The following is a 15,952-nucleotide window of genomic DNA, read 5'->3' as shown; positions in this document are numbered from 1 at the left end:
AGTCACCAATGGACAATGATTCAATCAATCATGCCTATGTAATGAAGTCACCATAAAAGCCCAAGGACAATGTTCAGATGAGCTTTCAGATAGCTGAATACACAGAGGTTCCTGGAGAGGGCATGGAACCTCTGCACCCCTTCCCACATGCTTTGCCCTACACATCTCTTCACCTGTGTCCTTTGTAACATCCTTTATAATAAAGCAGTAATTGTGTTTCACTGTGTTCTGTGAGCCGTTCTAGCAAATTAATCAAGCCTGAGAGGAGGAGATTGTGGGAACTCTAATTTATAGCTGGCCAGTCAGAAGCACAGGTAAAACAACCTCGGGCATGTGATTGGCATCTGAAGGGGTAAGTCTGAGGAATTGGGGGACAGTGCCCTCAACCTGTGGCTTCTGATGCTACTACAGGTAGATAGTGTCAGAACTGCATTGAATTAAGAGGACATCCAGCTGGTGTTTGCTGCAGAATTGATTAGTTATTGGGGAGAACTCCCCCACAAACTTCTTGGTGACCAGATGTCACAGAAGCCTTCTGTGTTGATTGTTGTGTTGTGAGAATATACTGGGAAGAAACTGAATTTGTTTTCTTCTCATACAATTGTATATTAAGCAAAGTTGTCAAACTGATATAAAAATGTACCTATTTTCATAGTATTTTAATTCCAATTACTAAGTTTAAAAAGTATTCATTTTTATCTACAATGCTATTTTCACAAAAGCTGAAGAATATTTGTACAATACTCTTATTTTCACAAAAGCTGAAGAATTTAAGTATAAACTAAGTGTTAACATTTATTTTGCATTTATATTTCTGAATTTCTGGTAACATAAAACATAGTGAAGCATGTTATTATTGATGAAAAGAGTCAAACTGTGTAAAATATTTGAAGATATTTATTCAGAGCAAAATATGAGTCATCATGGCCTGTGACATGGCCCCAGGAGATGCTGAGAACATGTGCCCAAGGAGGTCGGGCTACAGCTGGGTTTTATATGTTTTAGGGAGACATAATAGGTGGATTCAAGAATTTTCTCATTGGCAATTGGTTGAAAGAGTTTATCTACAGACCCAGAATCAGCAGAAGGGAGTGTCTGGGTTAAAATAAGGGGTTGTGGAGACCAAGGGATTCTTATTATGCAGATGAGGCTTCCAGGTAGGAGGCTTCAGAGAGAAGAGATTGCAGATGTTTCTTATCAGGCTTAAAAAGGTGCCAAACTCTTTGTGTATTCTCTCCTGGATCAGGAAAAAGACCTGGAAAGGGGTGGGATTCTCTACAGAATGTAGATTTTCCCCAAAAGAGACAGCTTTGCAGGGACATTTCAAAATATGTCAAAAAATATATTTTAGGGTAAAATACTTGAATTTCTTTCAGGGCCTGTTATCTGTCATGTTACTATCTTATTGCTACAAAAAGTCTGCTTTGGTTATTCTTAAGGTCTCTGTCTTGATGTTAATGCTGGTGGGTTGTGCCTGAATTCCAAAGGGATGAGGGTATAATGAGGCGTGTCTGACCATCCATTCCCATGATGTCCTGAACCGATGTTCCAGGTTTACTTTGGAATTCAATTACTCGAGAAGAGTCCTTTCTATTGGTTGGGAGGCTTTGAATTTTATTTTTGGTTTATATTATGTTCTCCTAATTAATCTATTAAAACCACCTTTTAGTAAATATAAAATGATAAATTAAAAACTCTTTAATTCTGACATTGGATGTTAATACTTAAAGAGTCCTTAGCAAATGTAGCAATACTTTTATTCTGATCGTGTCTTACTTTATCTTACAGGTTGGATATGGCTTAGGAATGAATGCTCAATCTTTCTACTTAAAAGAAAAAAAAATGGGCCTTTGTAAATATATGATTTGTAAATATATGATTTAAGATGGTTGTGTTCAAATTAAAATAACATGTTTTCTGAAAGTCAAATGAAATGTCTGAGGTAAAATATGAGATAGCAGGAAAAAGGAAACTTTATAACCCCAGGTAACTTGCAATTATTTGGGTCTCTGAGGCAAATCTTTTAATTATATGTGTATTCCCTGTTGTTGTTACCCACTTCCCCAACTATTCATGTATTGTAATTTAAGTTTGTTTTTATTAAGCATCCACATACACTTTTCTTGTGATATCTGTAGAAGGATTTGGTTTTGTGATCATCTCTCTCAATTCATATACCAAAATGGATTATGGTACAGAAAAAAATGGAAAGATGGAAGAGCAATCAGATGCAGACCTTTTAGCATGTCTGGTGTTTGTTTTCTCACTTTTGGGCCCAGGACACCACTGCCACTTTTTTGTAAGGCTGGGAATTACATTTTTCAGAATCCACATATCTGTGTGGTTCTGAGTCAGAGTTTGCCAATGAGAAAAATTTGCTGGAGAGTCAGAAGGTGGAAATGAAGAGGAAGCCATCAGTCTTTTCAGAGGTGTTTGCAGCTTGATGCTTGGAAAGATGAAATTCACAGTGGCTTTCTAGCAAAATTTTGAGAATAACCCACTTTGCCTGAGACAGTTGGTGGTAGTTTTTAAAGATTCTCAAGTATTATAGCAGCTCCAGGAAAGCCTCTGAAAAGAACCTGCTTGGAGCTTCGGGCTAACGTCTTCATTATTACCCACTCTGATCAGCAGTGGCTTTCCTAACCTCTAGCTCCCAACCCTCATTCCCCATTCTTCAAATAGTCCTGTGAGCCCCTTGTTCCGCATTAAGCATCATCTATCAGATGATATCAAGTGGTGTCCATTAGGCTGACTGACTCCTAATGATGCAGACATAGTCACAGTTAGGGCTAAGAAGATATTCAGTTCATTAAATATTGTGAATGGATGGAATATCAGATACATCATCTCAATATGTAAATATCCTATCCCATCTCAACATCAAATTTAGATTACCTGGATTTCTTCTTTGCTTTTCTCTAATGATTACAACTGAGATCATTATGTATTTTATTCGTTTCTTCAGTCTTTAAGATATTTTTTGAATGATGTTCAAATAAACTTCAAGTTATCTCCAACTTTTTCTGAACAAACATTTCCATTCTTAAGATACAGGCTTGTAATTCATATACTTGATGCTACTCAGTGGTGTCTTATCTGTAGCAGGAAGAAGGAAATTGTGTTTTCAATGAATAGTATAAAATCATTTAACCCTTACTCATTATTTGTTGCCTCCTTCCCTGACATGATACATAAAGCTCTTTTGGTTCTGTTTGCCACTAGACTCAATACTGTTTTCATAAAATTGAAATCTAATCAACATCATGTTTAAGGTCCAAGCAGTCATAACCAAATGGAGCTTGCATACTAGGTGATTCCATCGTGGCAAAATGTTACACTCTAGAAACATCCATGCCCAATAAAACTAATTAATGTTTTGATATCCCTCAGGAAAAAACTACTGATACTCATAATGCATTGCAGTGTTTTTCTCAAGTGTCTTTCCCTATCCTTCTCTTTCTCCACCTCTTTCTAGTCCTCTATTTGATGTAATTAGTTACAAACTCTTACATAGTGCTTGTTATGTCCCAGGCACCATTCTAGGTACTTCACATACATTATCATATTTAGTCTTTACAATAAGCCTATGATTAGGTGCTACTATTAATGCCATATTGCAGATGAGAAAACTGAGACTGAGGGGATTAAACTTGCCTGAAATCACAGGGCAAATAAGTGGCAGGGTCAGAGTGAGTGCACTTAGCCAGAAGCAAGAGGTTATGATGCTTCCCAAAGCCTTTTATCAATCCACCCTCTTTAGCACTTTTTTCTTCCTTTGCTTATTTTCCTTTTCTCTGTGTTTCTTGTCTCTAGCCAGTAATTCTTTTTCATTGAAATTCTAGCAATCCAATCAGTAATCTCCATTTCTTTTTTTTACCCACTATCTCAGGTTGCCTGAGGAAGAGCCACGAGGTAGTTAGCCAGCCTGAACCCTCCTTTGGGGAAGGTAGGGAAGAGGGGAGCAAGGAATGGAGTTGGAGAAGGTTCTGTGGATACCCGTGGATGGTGGTTGCTTTTTTCCCCACTAAAGAGAAATTTATGTTTTAACCTATGTGTGGGAGCCAAAGAAATATCGAAAGCAAGTAAAGAAAAAAAAAAGACACCAGTGATCAACAGAATAAAGCCAGAATGAGATTGAAGTTAGAAGCTTGGGAGAGCAGGTTACAGTAGAACAGGACATATTGTCCTCATGCTTAGCCTTTTATCCCCTTTTCCTTCCCCATGGCCTTCTGGCATTTTTTCCCCTTAGTGTGATTTCAAATGCATTCTCAGAAGCAGTATTAATAGGGATAAAGATGATTTACTATTGCCCATATGAGGAAGGATTCAGATGGCAAATAAATACATAAAATAGATATAGAGCAGCCACCTAGTTTAGTAGTGTCAAAGTGGAGTTAAAAGGCTTCAGAGGTCATAGGGTTTTCTGTGCCATAAAAATCTCACATCAAATCAAATCAAATATAACTTAGGCTGCCTTCAAACCCAAGGAAGCTCAAGCTTTTATTTTTATTTTTCTCAAACAATATTTAATCAAATAAGTACTCAATAACTTTTGCTTTCCAGTTTTCAAACCATAGATGATCTGGTTATTTTCACAATGGGGGCCAATCCTACAGGAAGACACCAGTGCTAGGAGAAAACTCTACATATATCCATTTTGTCTCCAAGCCAGATTGATTCATATCAAGCTTCAAGAAGAAAATTTCTAATCAGTTGTCAAATTCTAGTACTCCAGCATACTTTTATATTCATGACCCTCGGGCATTTTGAAGTGCTAAATAGCATATAATGACTTTAAATTACAACTCCTACATATTAACTTTAAGACATTTTTGACAGGTTTGCTACATTTGTGTGTCTGTGTGTTTGTACGAGACAGAGAGAGATTATTAGAGCTACCCTTGTGTGTATAGGAATTAGGATTGAAATAATAGCTCAGCTGTTGATATTTGGAAATTTAAGATTAGAGACCAAACACAATGCAGTTTAATCCTATATAAAGAAATAAGATCAGAGACTTTTTAAATATATGTTTTATAGCACTGGCCCTACAAATAAGTGTCTTGAATCTATATTGTGGAATATCTGCTGTCTCAACTACTGTGTCATGAAATACTGCATTACATGGACAGTTGTATCTGTACATTGAAATTCCTTAAAAACATCAAAATTTTATATAATAACTCTACCATAACACGAAAATGATACAATCTTTAATTTTAGAGGGAAATAAATCCTTTCTTTTATTTTGGAAATAAGAGAAAATAAAACATTAATTAGTAACAATTACTAAGTAGAAGAGATATGCAAATGTCAATGTCTAATATTTATTTTCTCTTTAAACTTTGAAATACCTGTATTTTCTTCTCACATTTGACTCCAGAGTATTCAGTGCGGCAGGAACACACATTGGGAAATATGCATCTGCCTCCATAAAGACATTTTGGGTTGCAAATTGCTGCAATACACAAATTTTTACAGTGACTAACTTTTGACATGAAATGCTTGTGGCATATTCTATCCTAGTGGTCTGGGGCTATCTGGTGGTTAGACATTAATGCAGTCTTAAGAATCTATTAATGAACCATCAATGAATGGATCTAGTCTATGTACTCCCATCTTTCAGAGCACACGCACAGATCAAAAACAAAGCACCCAAAGCTCAAACAACACTTTTGGAATTCTATAAAGATATTATTAAAAGAAACAAAAATTTCATTGGCTACATTTTGAAGTATTTGAAGTATATCTTTTTTTTTTTTCTAGAGGAGCTCAAGTCATTAGCAGAAGATAGCATCTATAATTTGTTTTTTAACATTAAGCAAAAATTTAAAAGAGACAACCCAGTACTGGCTAGTGTATGGAAAATTTGACAACTTTTATACTATCATTGGAAGTTTAATGTGAAATAACTCTACTGAAAATTTCTGAAAGATACTCATGCTGTCTATATCATACATTTCTTCCTTGAAATCTTTCCCAAGGCAATGAAAAATACCTACATCTATCTCAATATCTCAATATCTCAATCTATTTATCATCTACTGTAGAAAGAAAATACTTGTAATACTTAATAATAACTTGTAAATAACTAAAATGTTAAACATAAGAGGGGAGGTAAAGGGAATTTTTGTAGTATTTATATTATGGAACTTAATATATTGCTTTAAATTTTGTTTTTAAATGACATAAATTCTTCCAAATAATATTGAGTGAAAATGAGCGTACCATAAAATTATATATAATAGTTATTTTTGTAGGAGAACTACTGCTTCAATATCACATACTTGAAGCTTACACATTCACGAATAATATGTCCTTTAAGATAAATGCAACATTGACAGGGTTATGTTTTCATCAGGGCTGCTGTATACAATTGGGCAGGTTGTGTAATCCATGAGGGCTCCACAGCTAAGAAAGCAGCATTCACATGATAGATATCATAGATTTGAATTTTTATTACAACACTTTTCCAACAGATGGTAGTAACATATTTTGTTTAAGAAATATCATTATATTAAGACAGTTTCTCAATAGTTTGAAATAAAGAATTTGAAGTAGGATGACTTTTAAATTCACATAAAAATGCTGCAGGATGCAGAAACAGGGTGCACAGCTTCAGGCTGTGCTCAGACAACCTCAATCTGCAACCACTGAAGCATATTTCCTCATTAATGTGCTTTTAACATCTTCTCATCCTTCTCTCTTATGGTCCACATAGAGCTTACTCCAGAACGAGCACCCAAGTTGAGGTTGCTAACTCTTTTTTTCTAGCATTTTATCACATCTAAATTCCAATTGGAATTATCAATATTTGAGCATACATATCTTAGGTAAATACCAGCACTTAATAGTACTTTTATATATTTTCCTAGGATAAGAAATGTATAAATTACAATAGCAATTACTAATAAAATAGGGTCTAAGAGTCACAAAAATTATATGCGAAATTTCTGATGCATGGAAACAAGGGTGTGGTTCATAAGACATTGAAATGGAGGGTACATTATTTCTAGTAAAAAGGCATGATCATAATAAAACTGTGTAATTTCAGTTTACAATACACTTGGCCACCAATTTTTAAATTATATAATTATTAATCATTTGGAAATATTTTGAGGGATTTCCAGTTTTTCCCATTAAGTTAATCATTGTTAATATTTTAACATCTTATTTCAAGTTTCCACAAAAAATTTCAAAATTGCATAAAATTTGATCTTCCTCTACATCTTAAGATTTCATCTATGTAGAAATTTATGACTAATACTGGATGGAAATATACTGAAACTCTAAAAAAGCAACCAAAATTAATTCTAGATGGTGAAATTTAGAGTGATTAATTTTTTTTTTTTCTTTTTTTTACTTTTTTTTGAGACGGAGTCTCGCTCTGTCGCCCAGGCAGGAGTGCACTGGCGCCATCTCTGCTCACTGCAAGCTCCGCCTCCCAGGTTCACGCCATTCTCCTGCCTCAGCCTCCCAAGTAGCTGGGACTACAGGTGCCCGCCACCACGCCCAGCTAATTTTTTGTATTTTTAGTACAGACGAGGTTTCACCATGTTAGCCAGGATGGTCTCGATCTCCTGACCTGGTGATCCGCTGGCTTTGGCTTCCCAAAGTGCTAGGATTACAGGCGTGAGCCAACATGCCCAGCCTAGAGTGACTAATTTTTAATACATCTCCATATTTTCTAAGGTATCTATGATAAATATGTATTTATCTTATAATATGAAATAATATTTAAACTTCTATATATCAACACCTTCTTTGGCCCACCTGGGGAAACTTTATTGGTAATCTACAGACCATAATTTGAAATTATCTCTTCACACAAACTATTAATATATTATACTACACTTTCTTCTTTTAAATGGATATAAAATTTAGTAAGTTTTTGTTTTATATCTAAAATCATTTTTTAAAAAAGATCAGCATGCTGGAGTTTTTTTCCCCCTATGGACTTGTCCTAAAACTATACTTTAATTATTATAACAGATTACAATTCAGAACATATAGTAGGAAAAACATCCTGTGGGCTTACGTATTTGACACCGCACTCCTTCCCAGGAGGAAGGACAATGACATATGCTGGGTGCAATGCATTCACCACCATTTTTACATTTCTGCAAGCAGACAGCTGCCAATCGAAATACAAGCAAGTTAAAATTTTAAATTACTGGTCAAATCCTATCCATAACCCACAAAACTTTTCATTAGGGAGAAAAAAAGAAATAGTTACAAGTAAGTGATTAAAGAAATTTTTTCCCTAATATTTTATCAAGAACATTTTTGAATGTCACTACATATTCTTGGAAAATGTGACCTTAACAGTTATAAAATGTTCCATTGTTTGAAGCATCGTGATTTAACTTTTCTCCAATTGTTGGACATCTATGTTGCTTTTCATTTTTTCACTTTGATCAAAACAGTCTAGTTGTGGCTAATTTAAAATAACGTATAGAAAGGAAAAAAAATGAAACATTTGAATAAAGACAGCCACCCTCAGGAGATAACCAGCCTGAGTGGCACTGTTACCTCCTCTTGGAAAGGTCCGAACTGGATGGTTTGAGGTGGGGCCAAGAAGTCAGTAATTTTTTAAAACCTTTCCCCAACCCCAACTTCAGGACTTAAGGACTTGTTATTTTTCCTGGCGACTGCAGTAGAAAAACTGAAAAATACAAGATATCCTCTTCTGCTAACCTGAAAGAATGAGTTCAGAAGAGTAAACTCTTTGTGTTTCAAAAAGGTATCTCCTAAAGCAAGAATAAATATGCAAAAATTTTTAAAAGACCAAGCAAACAAAAGTGAAAAAAATGCTCTTTGTTTTACATTCTGCTTTACATTCCCATGAAGGACGAAAGCTTCAGCGTTTTAAGAGTATTCCTCTTACGTGTGTTGCATCGTTTCCCACTCCAACCAGAAGGACAAGAGCAAATGCTTGGTCCCACACATTTTCCTCCATTCATGCACATGGGATCACAGATGCCTTAAGGTAAAAGCATGAAAAGTCAGCCCTTAAATTCAACAGTTTTGTCTTTGCTTTACCTGTAGTTGACAAATACATTTAGTGATGTCTTACTTTTTTGGCATCTCCTACCAGTGTATCCTTCACGACAGACGCACACATTATTTCTCATGCAGTGGCCACCATTCTTACAGAGAGGGTGACAGAAAGCTAAAAGAACACATGGCAGCAATCTGTGAATATTACATATCCCATTATTACATATGATACATTGCATCATGTGCTTGTCATCAATGAGGACGTAAGGCAGAGAAATGTGCTATTAAAATAAAAGATCACTCATTAAACCTGTCCTTTCTAAATCATGAAATGCAACGCTTATACCTATAAGCTACTAGTGGGTTAGCACAATTTGAAATATATTGGTTAAGTGTTCATAACAAATTGAGTCTTTCATATTACAATGAATATATTATAAACCTTAACTTATGTTTCACTATACAATAAAGCATGGAATGATCTAGACAAAACCCAGAAAATAAGTCAAAACCTAGCTCAAAATAAGAATGTGCCTGTTCTTGTGGAAATTAGACAAATCTCAACAATTTTCCACATATTTAGAAAGCACTTTTAAATTAGCTTTCGAGTACTTACTGAGGTTATGAAGGCAGAGCCTTACATGTGACTTATTCCCATGAATGCTTGGTAAAAATCTTTTTAACAATAAATCCTTGGTTTTGTTAAGAATATTTGTTAGATAATTTTGAATATATCTTACTGGTAGTTCCTATTTGTATAATTCTGTTTTATGAAATTCAGAGGTTAATATGTATTAATTTTATGAGATGGTTATGATTACTTCATGTTTCTTCCATATATGGAAATTAAATGCAGGCATTTCTTTTAAGTAATACACGCAAACCTGTCTAGAAAATTTAAAATTTAATTTCTTCCTAAATAATAATTAAATACATGTTAGTTTGTATTTTAAAAATAAATTTCAAATTAACTGGTATTAATAATAGGATTAGTATGGACTGACGCCCTGTTTTAATTAATAGCTGCTTTCTTTATTTCCAAACACTGTAAGAAAAATTCTACGGTTTTCAAATGGATTTTTAAATGGAAATAATATAGAACTTTATAGTAACAATATAACTGAAAGCTTTTAGCAAACAGATAATTTCCAGTATTTTAGGCTAAACTTTTTTTTGGTTCATGCTTGAGTCTACTGTTATTTCTCTGACATTTTATTGATACTTTTTATTGGTAGAGAAATGTTCTTACATTTTCTGCTCCCTATCCTTCATACAATTTAAGATTATTATTATTTATTAGAAAATATATATTCTTTCTACTACAAAAACTCCACAGGAAATGCCTGTGGTTAGGAATTTAAAACGTAAAAAAGCTCCACAAATTGTTTATGATGGATAATCTTGCTATAATTAATTATCCACAAAAACTTGAAGTGTAGAAATAAATTATTTATACAAAAAAGCATACATACTTAAAATAATATATACAAAGGGCATACAATTTAAGGTTGGCCATGTCTACCCATAGTCCCACATTAGGAAAAGGAGGTTTATGAGAAAATCCACCCTCCACATATATTTATGAGATCTATAGGCCTCATTCTGTCACCAAATCCTGAAGTGGGCTAAGTAATTGGATTCACTCTCCATGTGAAATCCAAGAGGTGAAGCAAATTGGAAGGTGTATTTAAACATCTCTCCAGCCATACATCCTAAGCCTTGCTTACTAGTTTAGTAGTTTAACTTTTTCGTGATGTTTCTAGCTCAATTTCTATCTTCCTCTTTTAAAATTCTATAGTGCACATAGTATATGTTTTTCATATGACTTTATATTCCACCTAATTTTATTCAATCACTTTCAATGGGTGTGCTATCTTCCTTTCCCACCATTTAGGCTCACAAGAAGATGAGATCTAATAAGAATTACATGTCATAGCAACTGTCTAGATCATACTTGAAAGCCAGGAAGTCTGAGGCATGGAGCCTTTAAGTAAATACCAGAAAGAAAGTTGTGGAGGCAAGCTAATTGTAAAACCTACTCTGCTCCCACAATGATAATCTGTTTTCTGGCCCTTAAAGCATGGAATATGTTCAATAGATAATTTTTAATTCAGTTTAATAATTGAGAGATTTCTTCCTTTATCCACTTATACAACTGGCATATACATTTTAGAGAACTTTTCTTACTTTGTCTTACATCTACTTCAAGTAGCATAAAAGATGTAAAGTTTTCATTTCCTTCCTTACATTCTCCATTCAAAACTACATATATAACTCTTTAGCATGGATTTAACCATAGTCTTCTAGTTTTCAAGATTTCCCTTAACTTAGTCTTTACTTCTTTCTGTTTCTCAAACTGCTTCTTCAAAGGAATATGAATTACAGGAACTCATTTGCTATGCCCGTATATCCTGTGTTAGCGGGATGACTTATTTTCTGCTTTATTTCCATCCTAAGAATCATAGCCAACAACCAAAATAAAAGAAATAGAATTGCAAATCAAACTGCATTGTGGCAAGGAAAATCTAAGTTTTAGGAATTAAATTATGGAAATACTCTGACATGTTCTATAGTAAAAATCTACTCTACATTTTTAATAAACTCAAGAATATGAAGATGCAGAAAATACACATTACATATTATTGGTTGACATTAATTCATACCCTCAAGACATCCCCATTATCCTGAAAATAATCTGTAATATTAACTATATGAGGGAAAGTGTTAAAATAATAAGCCCATGAAAGAGAAAAACAATGCATTTTTATGTCTCTGTATCTTCTTGCATAGCGCTGTGCACAGGTGATTCTTCATAAATGTTTAATGAAACTAAGGTGAAAAGAGATTATGGGATAATAGTGGACAATAGATTGACCATAAATCAAACATTTTTGCTGTGTAGGCAACAAAAATGACCCAACTTCATTATAATAGACTACAAGAGAACTTTGCTTATTTGTTTCACACCTTGGGCCTACAAAACTGCACAGAGAGGTGCCAAGGTATGAGCTTCAATATATTGAGTAAATATAACCATTTTACATAATAACTTTGATATATTTTTGTAAGCTAGTAATTTGGTGGGCATATTTGAAACATCACAAGAATTCTGGGGAAAAAATCGCATCTTTCCTTATGAAACTTGTCTCATGTATACTCAGAGTTGTGTTGATATCTAACTTTCCATTTGCCCTTTTTACATACAAAGAAAGAATAATTACCATTCTGACAGTGTTCCCCAAAGAATCCATTTGGACAGAGGCAAGTGTTTGGCTTATTACACGAACCACCATTGAGGCAAACAGGGTCACACAAAGCTAATAAATAGCAGGAGGAAAAGAGAACATAAAAGTTTTATTATTTAAAAAATGAAAGCTGCACAGACATGCAAAATGGTGCATAATGAAATATTTTATTTTTACTGCAAGTAAAACCCATAATGTATAATTAATTAGACTTTGCCAAACATAAGAGGAATGAAATTACTGGATAATCGCTTTGAAAGTATGTCCATTAAGTTTACAAATAACACTAAGCTTAGAAAAGCTAGAAAGGGAGCTGGAATTTAAAGTGGCGGTGTTTGTCCAAGATGACAAGATGTCCAAGATGATGATAGTGCTCCTGCTCTATCAAGAATGTAGAGGCTATGATTAGAATTCAGAATGCCATCAGTAAGCTAGAAGAAATGATTGCAAGTTAAGAGAAGACAATTCAATTCAACAGTGTTAACAGGATGGTTTGTAATCTGCTCAAATACATGTAGCCATGCACACCTTTTTATCGCCTTCCCAATTAAAATGAGAACACTGCACTCAAGTCCTAGCACACTCAAAAACATTCTTTGTTTTTGCTTCTTTATTTTTGTTTTGCTTTGAAAGACATCCCCAATTTTATTTTTCACCCTAGATCCTACCCATTCACCAACATCTACTACAAATACTATTTTCTTCCTCACTCCACTTGCCAAAATTAATTTCTTCCTTCTCTGCTTCTAAGGAACTGTGTTTCAATAACATTACTTATCGTAACTCAACTTGTATCATAGCCTTTTTTATAATTGTATCCCATGTCTTTGTCACTAACAATATGTGACTTGAAATCAGGGCAAAAATCAAATGGATCCTTGTTTCCATTTGCATCATGCTTCACAAATAATTGGCCAGCTATAAACACTGAATTACACTTTCATTGAGAAAAAGTCATTAGATTACAATGAATTAGACCAAACATAGATAATTGCAAACATTGCTGCCAAAGAAACAAGCTTACACCAGGCGCAGTGGCTCACGCCTGTAATCCCAGTACTTTGGGAGGCTGAGGCAGGCGGATCACGAGGTCAGGAGTTTGAGACCAGTCTGACCAATATGGTGAAACCCCACCTCTACTAAAAATACAAAAATTAGCTGGGCATGGTGGCATGCTCCTGTAATCCCAGCTACTCGGGAGTTTGAGGCAGGAGAATCACTTGAACCTGGGAAGCAGAGGTTACAGTGAGCCAAGTTCGCCCCACTGCACTCCAGCCTGGGTGACAGAGTGAGACTCTGTCTGAAAGAAAAAAAAAAAAAAGCCTAATACTGTGATAAATAAATGGAATAACATGAAGGGTAGCCAGTTAATTCAGAATTGCTTAGATATTTAGTGAAATAGGATGTTTGTATTGTGATGAAAAACTTAAAAGAAACCTCGAAGGTTCAACACGTTTCTCTTCACCACAAGGTAGGTGAATGAGGGAAATATAAAAGCAAAAAAAGTATTGGTTGGATAAGATAACAGTAAAGCTGTAAGACACCATATGGTTCAACACAAAAACAAAGGGAATGAAGATGAAAGAGTTTTAAAAATCTGTCTGAAATAACAACTTCATACCTGTCTACCTGTCTTGTCAAGTCAGTTTTATGTTTCTTAGGTGCACATCTTCAGGACATTGGCATATTTTAACTTTTAATTGACATGTTCATTGAAAATATTTCCAATTTTACCTGTACTACAGGTGGGTCCATACCAGCCAGGTTTGCACTGGCAAATATCTGGTGTAAGACACTGGCCTCCATTTTCACAGTGCCTGTTACAAACCACTGAGGTGATAGAATAAAGAGAAAAGAAAGATTAGGCTTGGAGTAGTCATATTGTTGGTTATTATCTAGCTAGGTCATAACTACTAATCACATCTGCTAATTAATAAGATTACAGAGAAAGATAAAATATAATTTATATTCAGGTTTAAAATGCTTTCTGATTCTCATATTCAGTTATTTTATTTTATTTTTGGTTAATAGAGAGGGAAAAAATAGAAAACCATTGAGCCAAGTGGTAAACAAGACTTGGCTATTTGGGAAAATTATTAGTTATTGATGAAAGCAATCATAGATATAAATTTAAAAAGAAATTTATATGCAATTTAACAAATTTGAATTCCTGTTTTCTCAAAGAAAGACCATGAATAGCATCATATCTTAGCACTGGCCACTGTGGTTGATACCAGTGCTATGCAAGATGGTAACTGTTGTCATCAATCATCAATGTGTGTTCTTTACGTAGAGTTTGGGTTCATTTCATGTAGCATTAAGGCCATCAACTAGTCAAAGATCCATTTCATTATATCAGACAGCAGGAGAGCTTTGCTTACTTGTTTCACACCTTGGTCCTACAAAACCATAAGGACAAGTGCAGAGATTCCCAGCCAAGCATGTGCCACCATGTTGACAAGGTGGGTTACAATGTTCTGCAGAAACAGATTATGTTATTAAGTCAGTTCTTAATTTTTAAAAAGTCAGGTTATATTTATAAAGCACTGTCACAATAAAATCTTGTTGTAAGAGTAATTTATAATACATTAAGTTCTCTTTTACTACAAAATTTAGTTCTGTGGGACTGACTATATTAATTCACACTGGAAACACTTACAAATCAACAGCTTGCTTTGATTAATAAAACTTTTTGTTAACTGGAAGGTAATATAGGACCTTTGCCTTCTTCTGAAAAGTGAGATTCAAACTTACTTATTCCTGCCTTACAAATAGAGCTTTTCTATAGTTCCATAATTATTTTCATATGCAATTTATATTGAATGTTTGTTAGTTCACCCTAAATTTACTTTAATTTGTTAATTTGTAGCTTGCTTTGCCATAAAAACATTTAACATGGCTCTCAGCTTATTCATAATTATATGCACCATCTACCAAACTATCTTTTCACATAGTTTGTATTTCACATAAAATTATTTTAAATTTTATGTGAATTTTAAATTATATACACCATCTACAAAACTATCTTTTCACATAGTTTATATTTCACATAAAATTATTTTAAAATAAACAACTTATTTCTTTAAAGTATCATCCACTTTAGGAATGTTATTTCATAAATTTTCCGCTTAAGATTTAAACCAAAGCAATGCAATTACATGGCTACAGATGTATTTTTAAAAATTCACTTTTTAGGTTTCTTCTTACTGCTTTACATTTTCTAGTTATTTGGCATTTAACAATTTATTTGAACCATATTTGGTAGATCATTCAATAGCTGTCTTTGCTTGAAGCTAAAATATTTGTAGATATATAGTACCTTATAACTAAACCTCAAATCATTTCAGAGGATAATTTTACCAATAACAAATAAGCTATTGCTTGAATCTCTGATTTCAGAAATTTAATTCCTTAGAATCTTTGAATAAATTATATTTCATAAGTATTTTAAAGTGTAGAGTCCTATATCAGCTTTGATAAGAATATTTTAGTATATAAATAGTAAAACTGAATTGTCTTGTAAAATGGTTTTTAAAGAAAATTATGCTATATTTTAGGCCTTATATTTGATTTTTAATTTGAATTATCACCTTCATCACAGGTTGCTCCACCATGTCCTGGAAGACACTGACAAATGTTAGGCTTAATACATTTTCCATGGTTTTTGCAGTCAGGGTCACAAAGAGCTGTATAAAATAAAGCCCAAA

The 15,952-nt window shown here is 33.9% G+C and overlaps 1 protein-coding gene across 1 annotated transcript in view; it reads right to left on the bottom strand.

Moving 5' to 3' along the window:
* Positions 1-2,038: 2,038 nt before the first annotated feature.
* The window catches only part of VWDE (von Willebrand factor D and EGF domains), a 76,650-nt gene continuing 62,736 nt past the window's right edge, over positions 2,039-15,952 (bottom strand). The window contains exons 22-30 of the mRNA XM_063726067.1: positions 15,836-15,931; positions 14,627-14,722; positions 13,980-14,075; positions 12,222-12,317; positions 9,077-9,172; positions 8,888-8,983; positions 8,039-8,134; positions 5,355-5,458; positions 2,039-3,096 (exon numbers count right to left, since the gene is read on the bottom strand). Coding sequence (XP_063582137.1) covers positions 3,082-3,096; positions 5,355-5,458; positions 8,039-8,134; positions 8,888-8,983; positions 9,077-9,172; positions 12,222-12,317; positions 13,980-14,075; positions 14,627-14,722; positions 15,836-15,931 — 791 coding nt within the window. The 3' untranslated portion in view covers positions 2,039-3,081. The remainder of the gene's footprint in view (positions 3,097-5,354; positions 5,459-8,038; positions 8,135-8,887; positions 8,984-9,076; positions 9,173-12,221; positions 12,318-13,979; positions 14,076-14,626; positions 14,723-15,835; positions 15,932-15,952) is intronic.

Source organism: Pongo abelii, chromosome 6, assembly GCF_028885655.2.
Source record: "Pongo abelii isolate AG06213 chromosome 6, NHGRI_mPonAbe1-v2.0_pri, whole genome shotgun sequence".
Lineage (NCBI taxonomy): Eukaryota > Metazoa > Chordata > Mammalia > Primates > Hominidae > Pongo > Pongo abelii.
The sequence above is the reverse complement of the archived record's forward strand: the minus strand, read 5'-3'. Positions and strand labels throughout refer to the sequence as shown.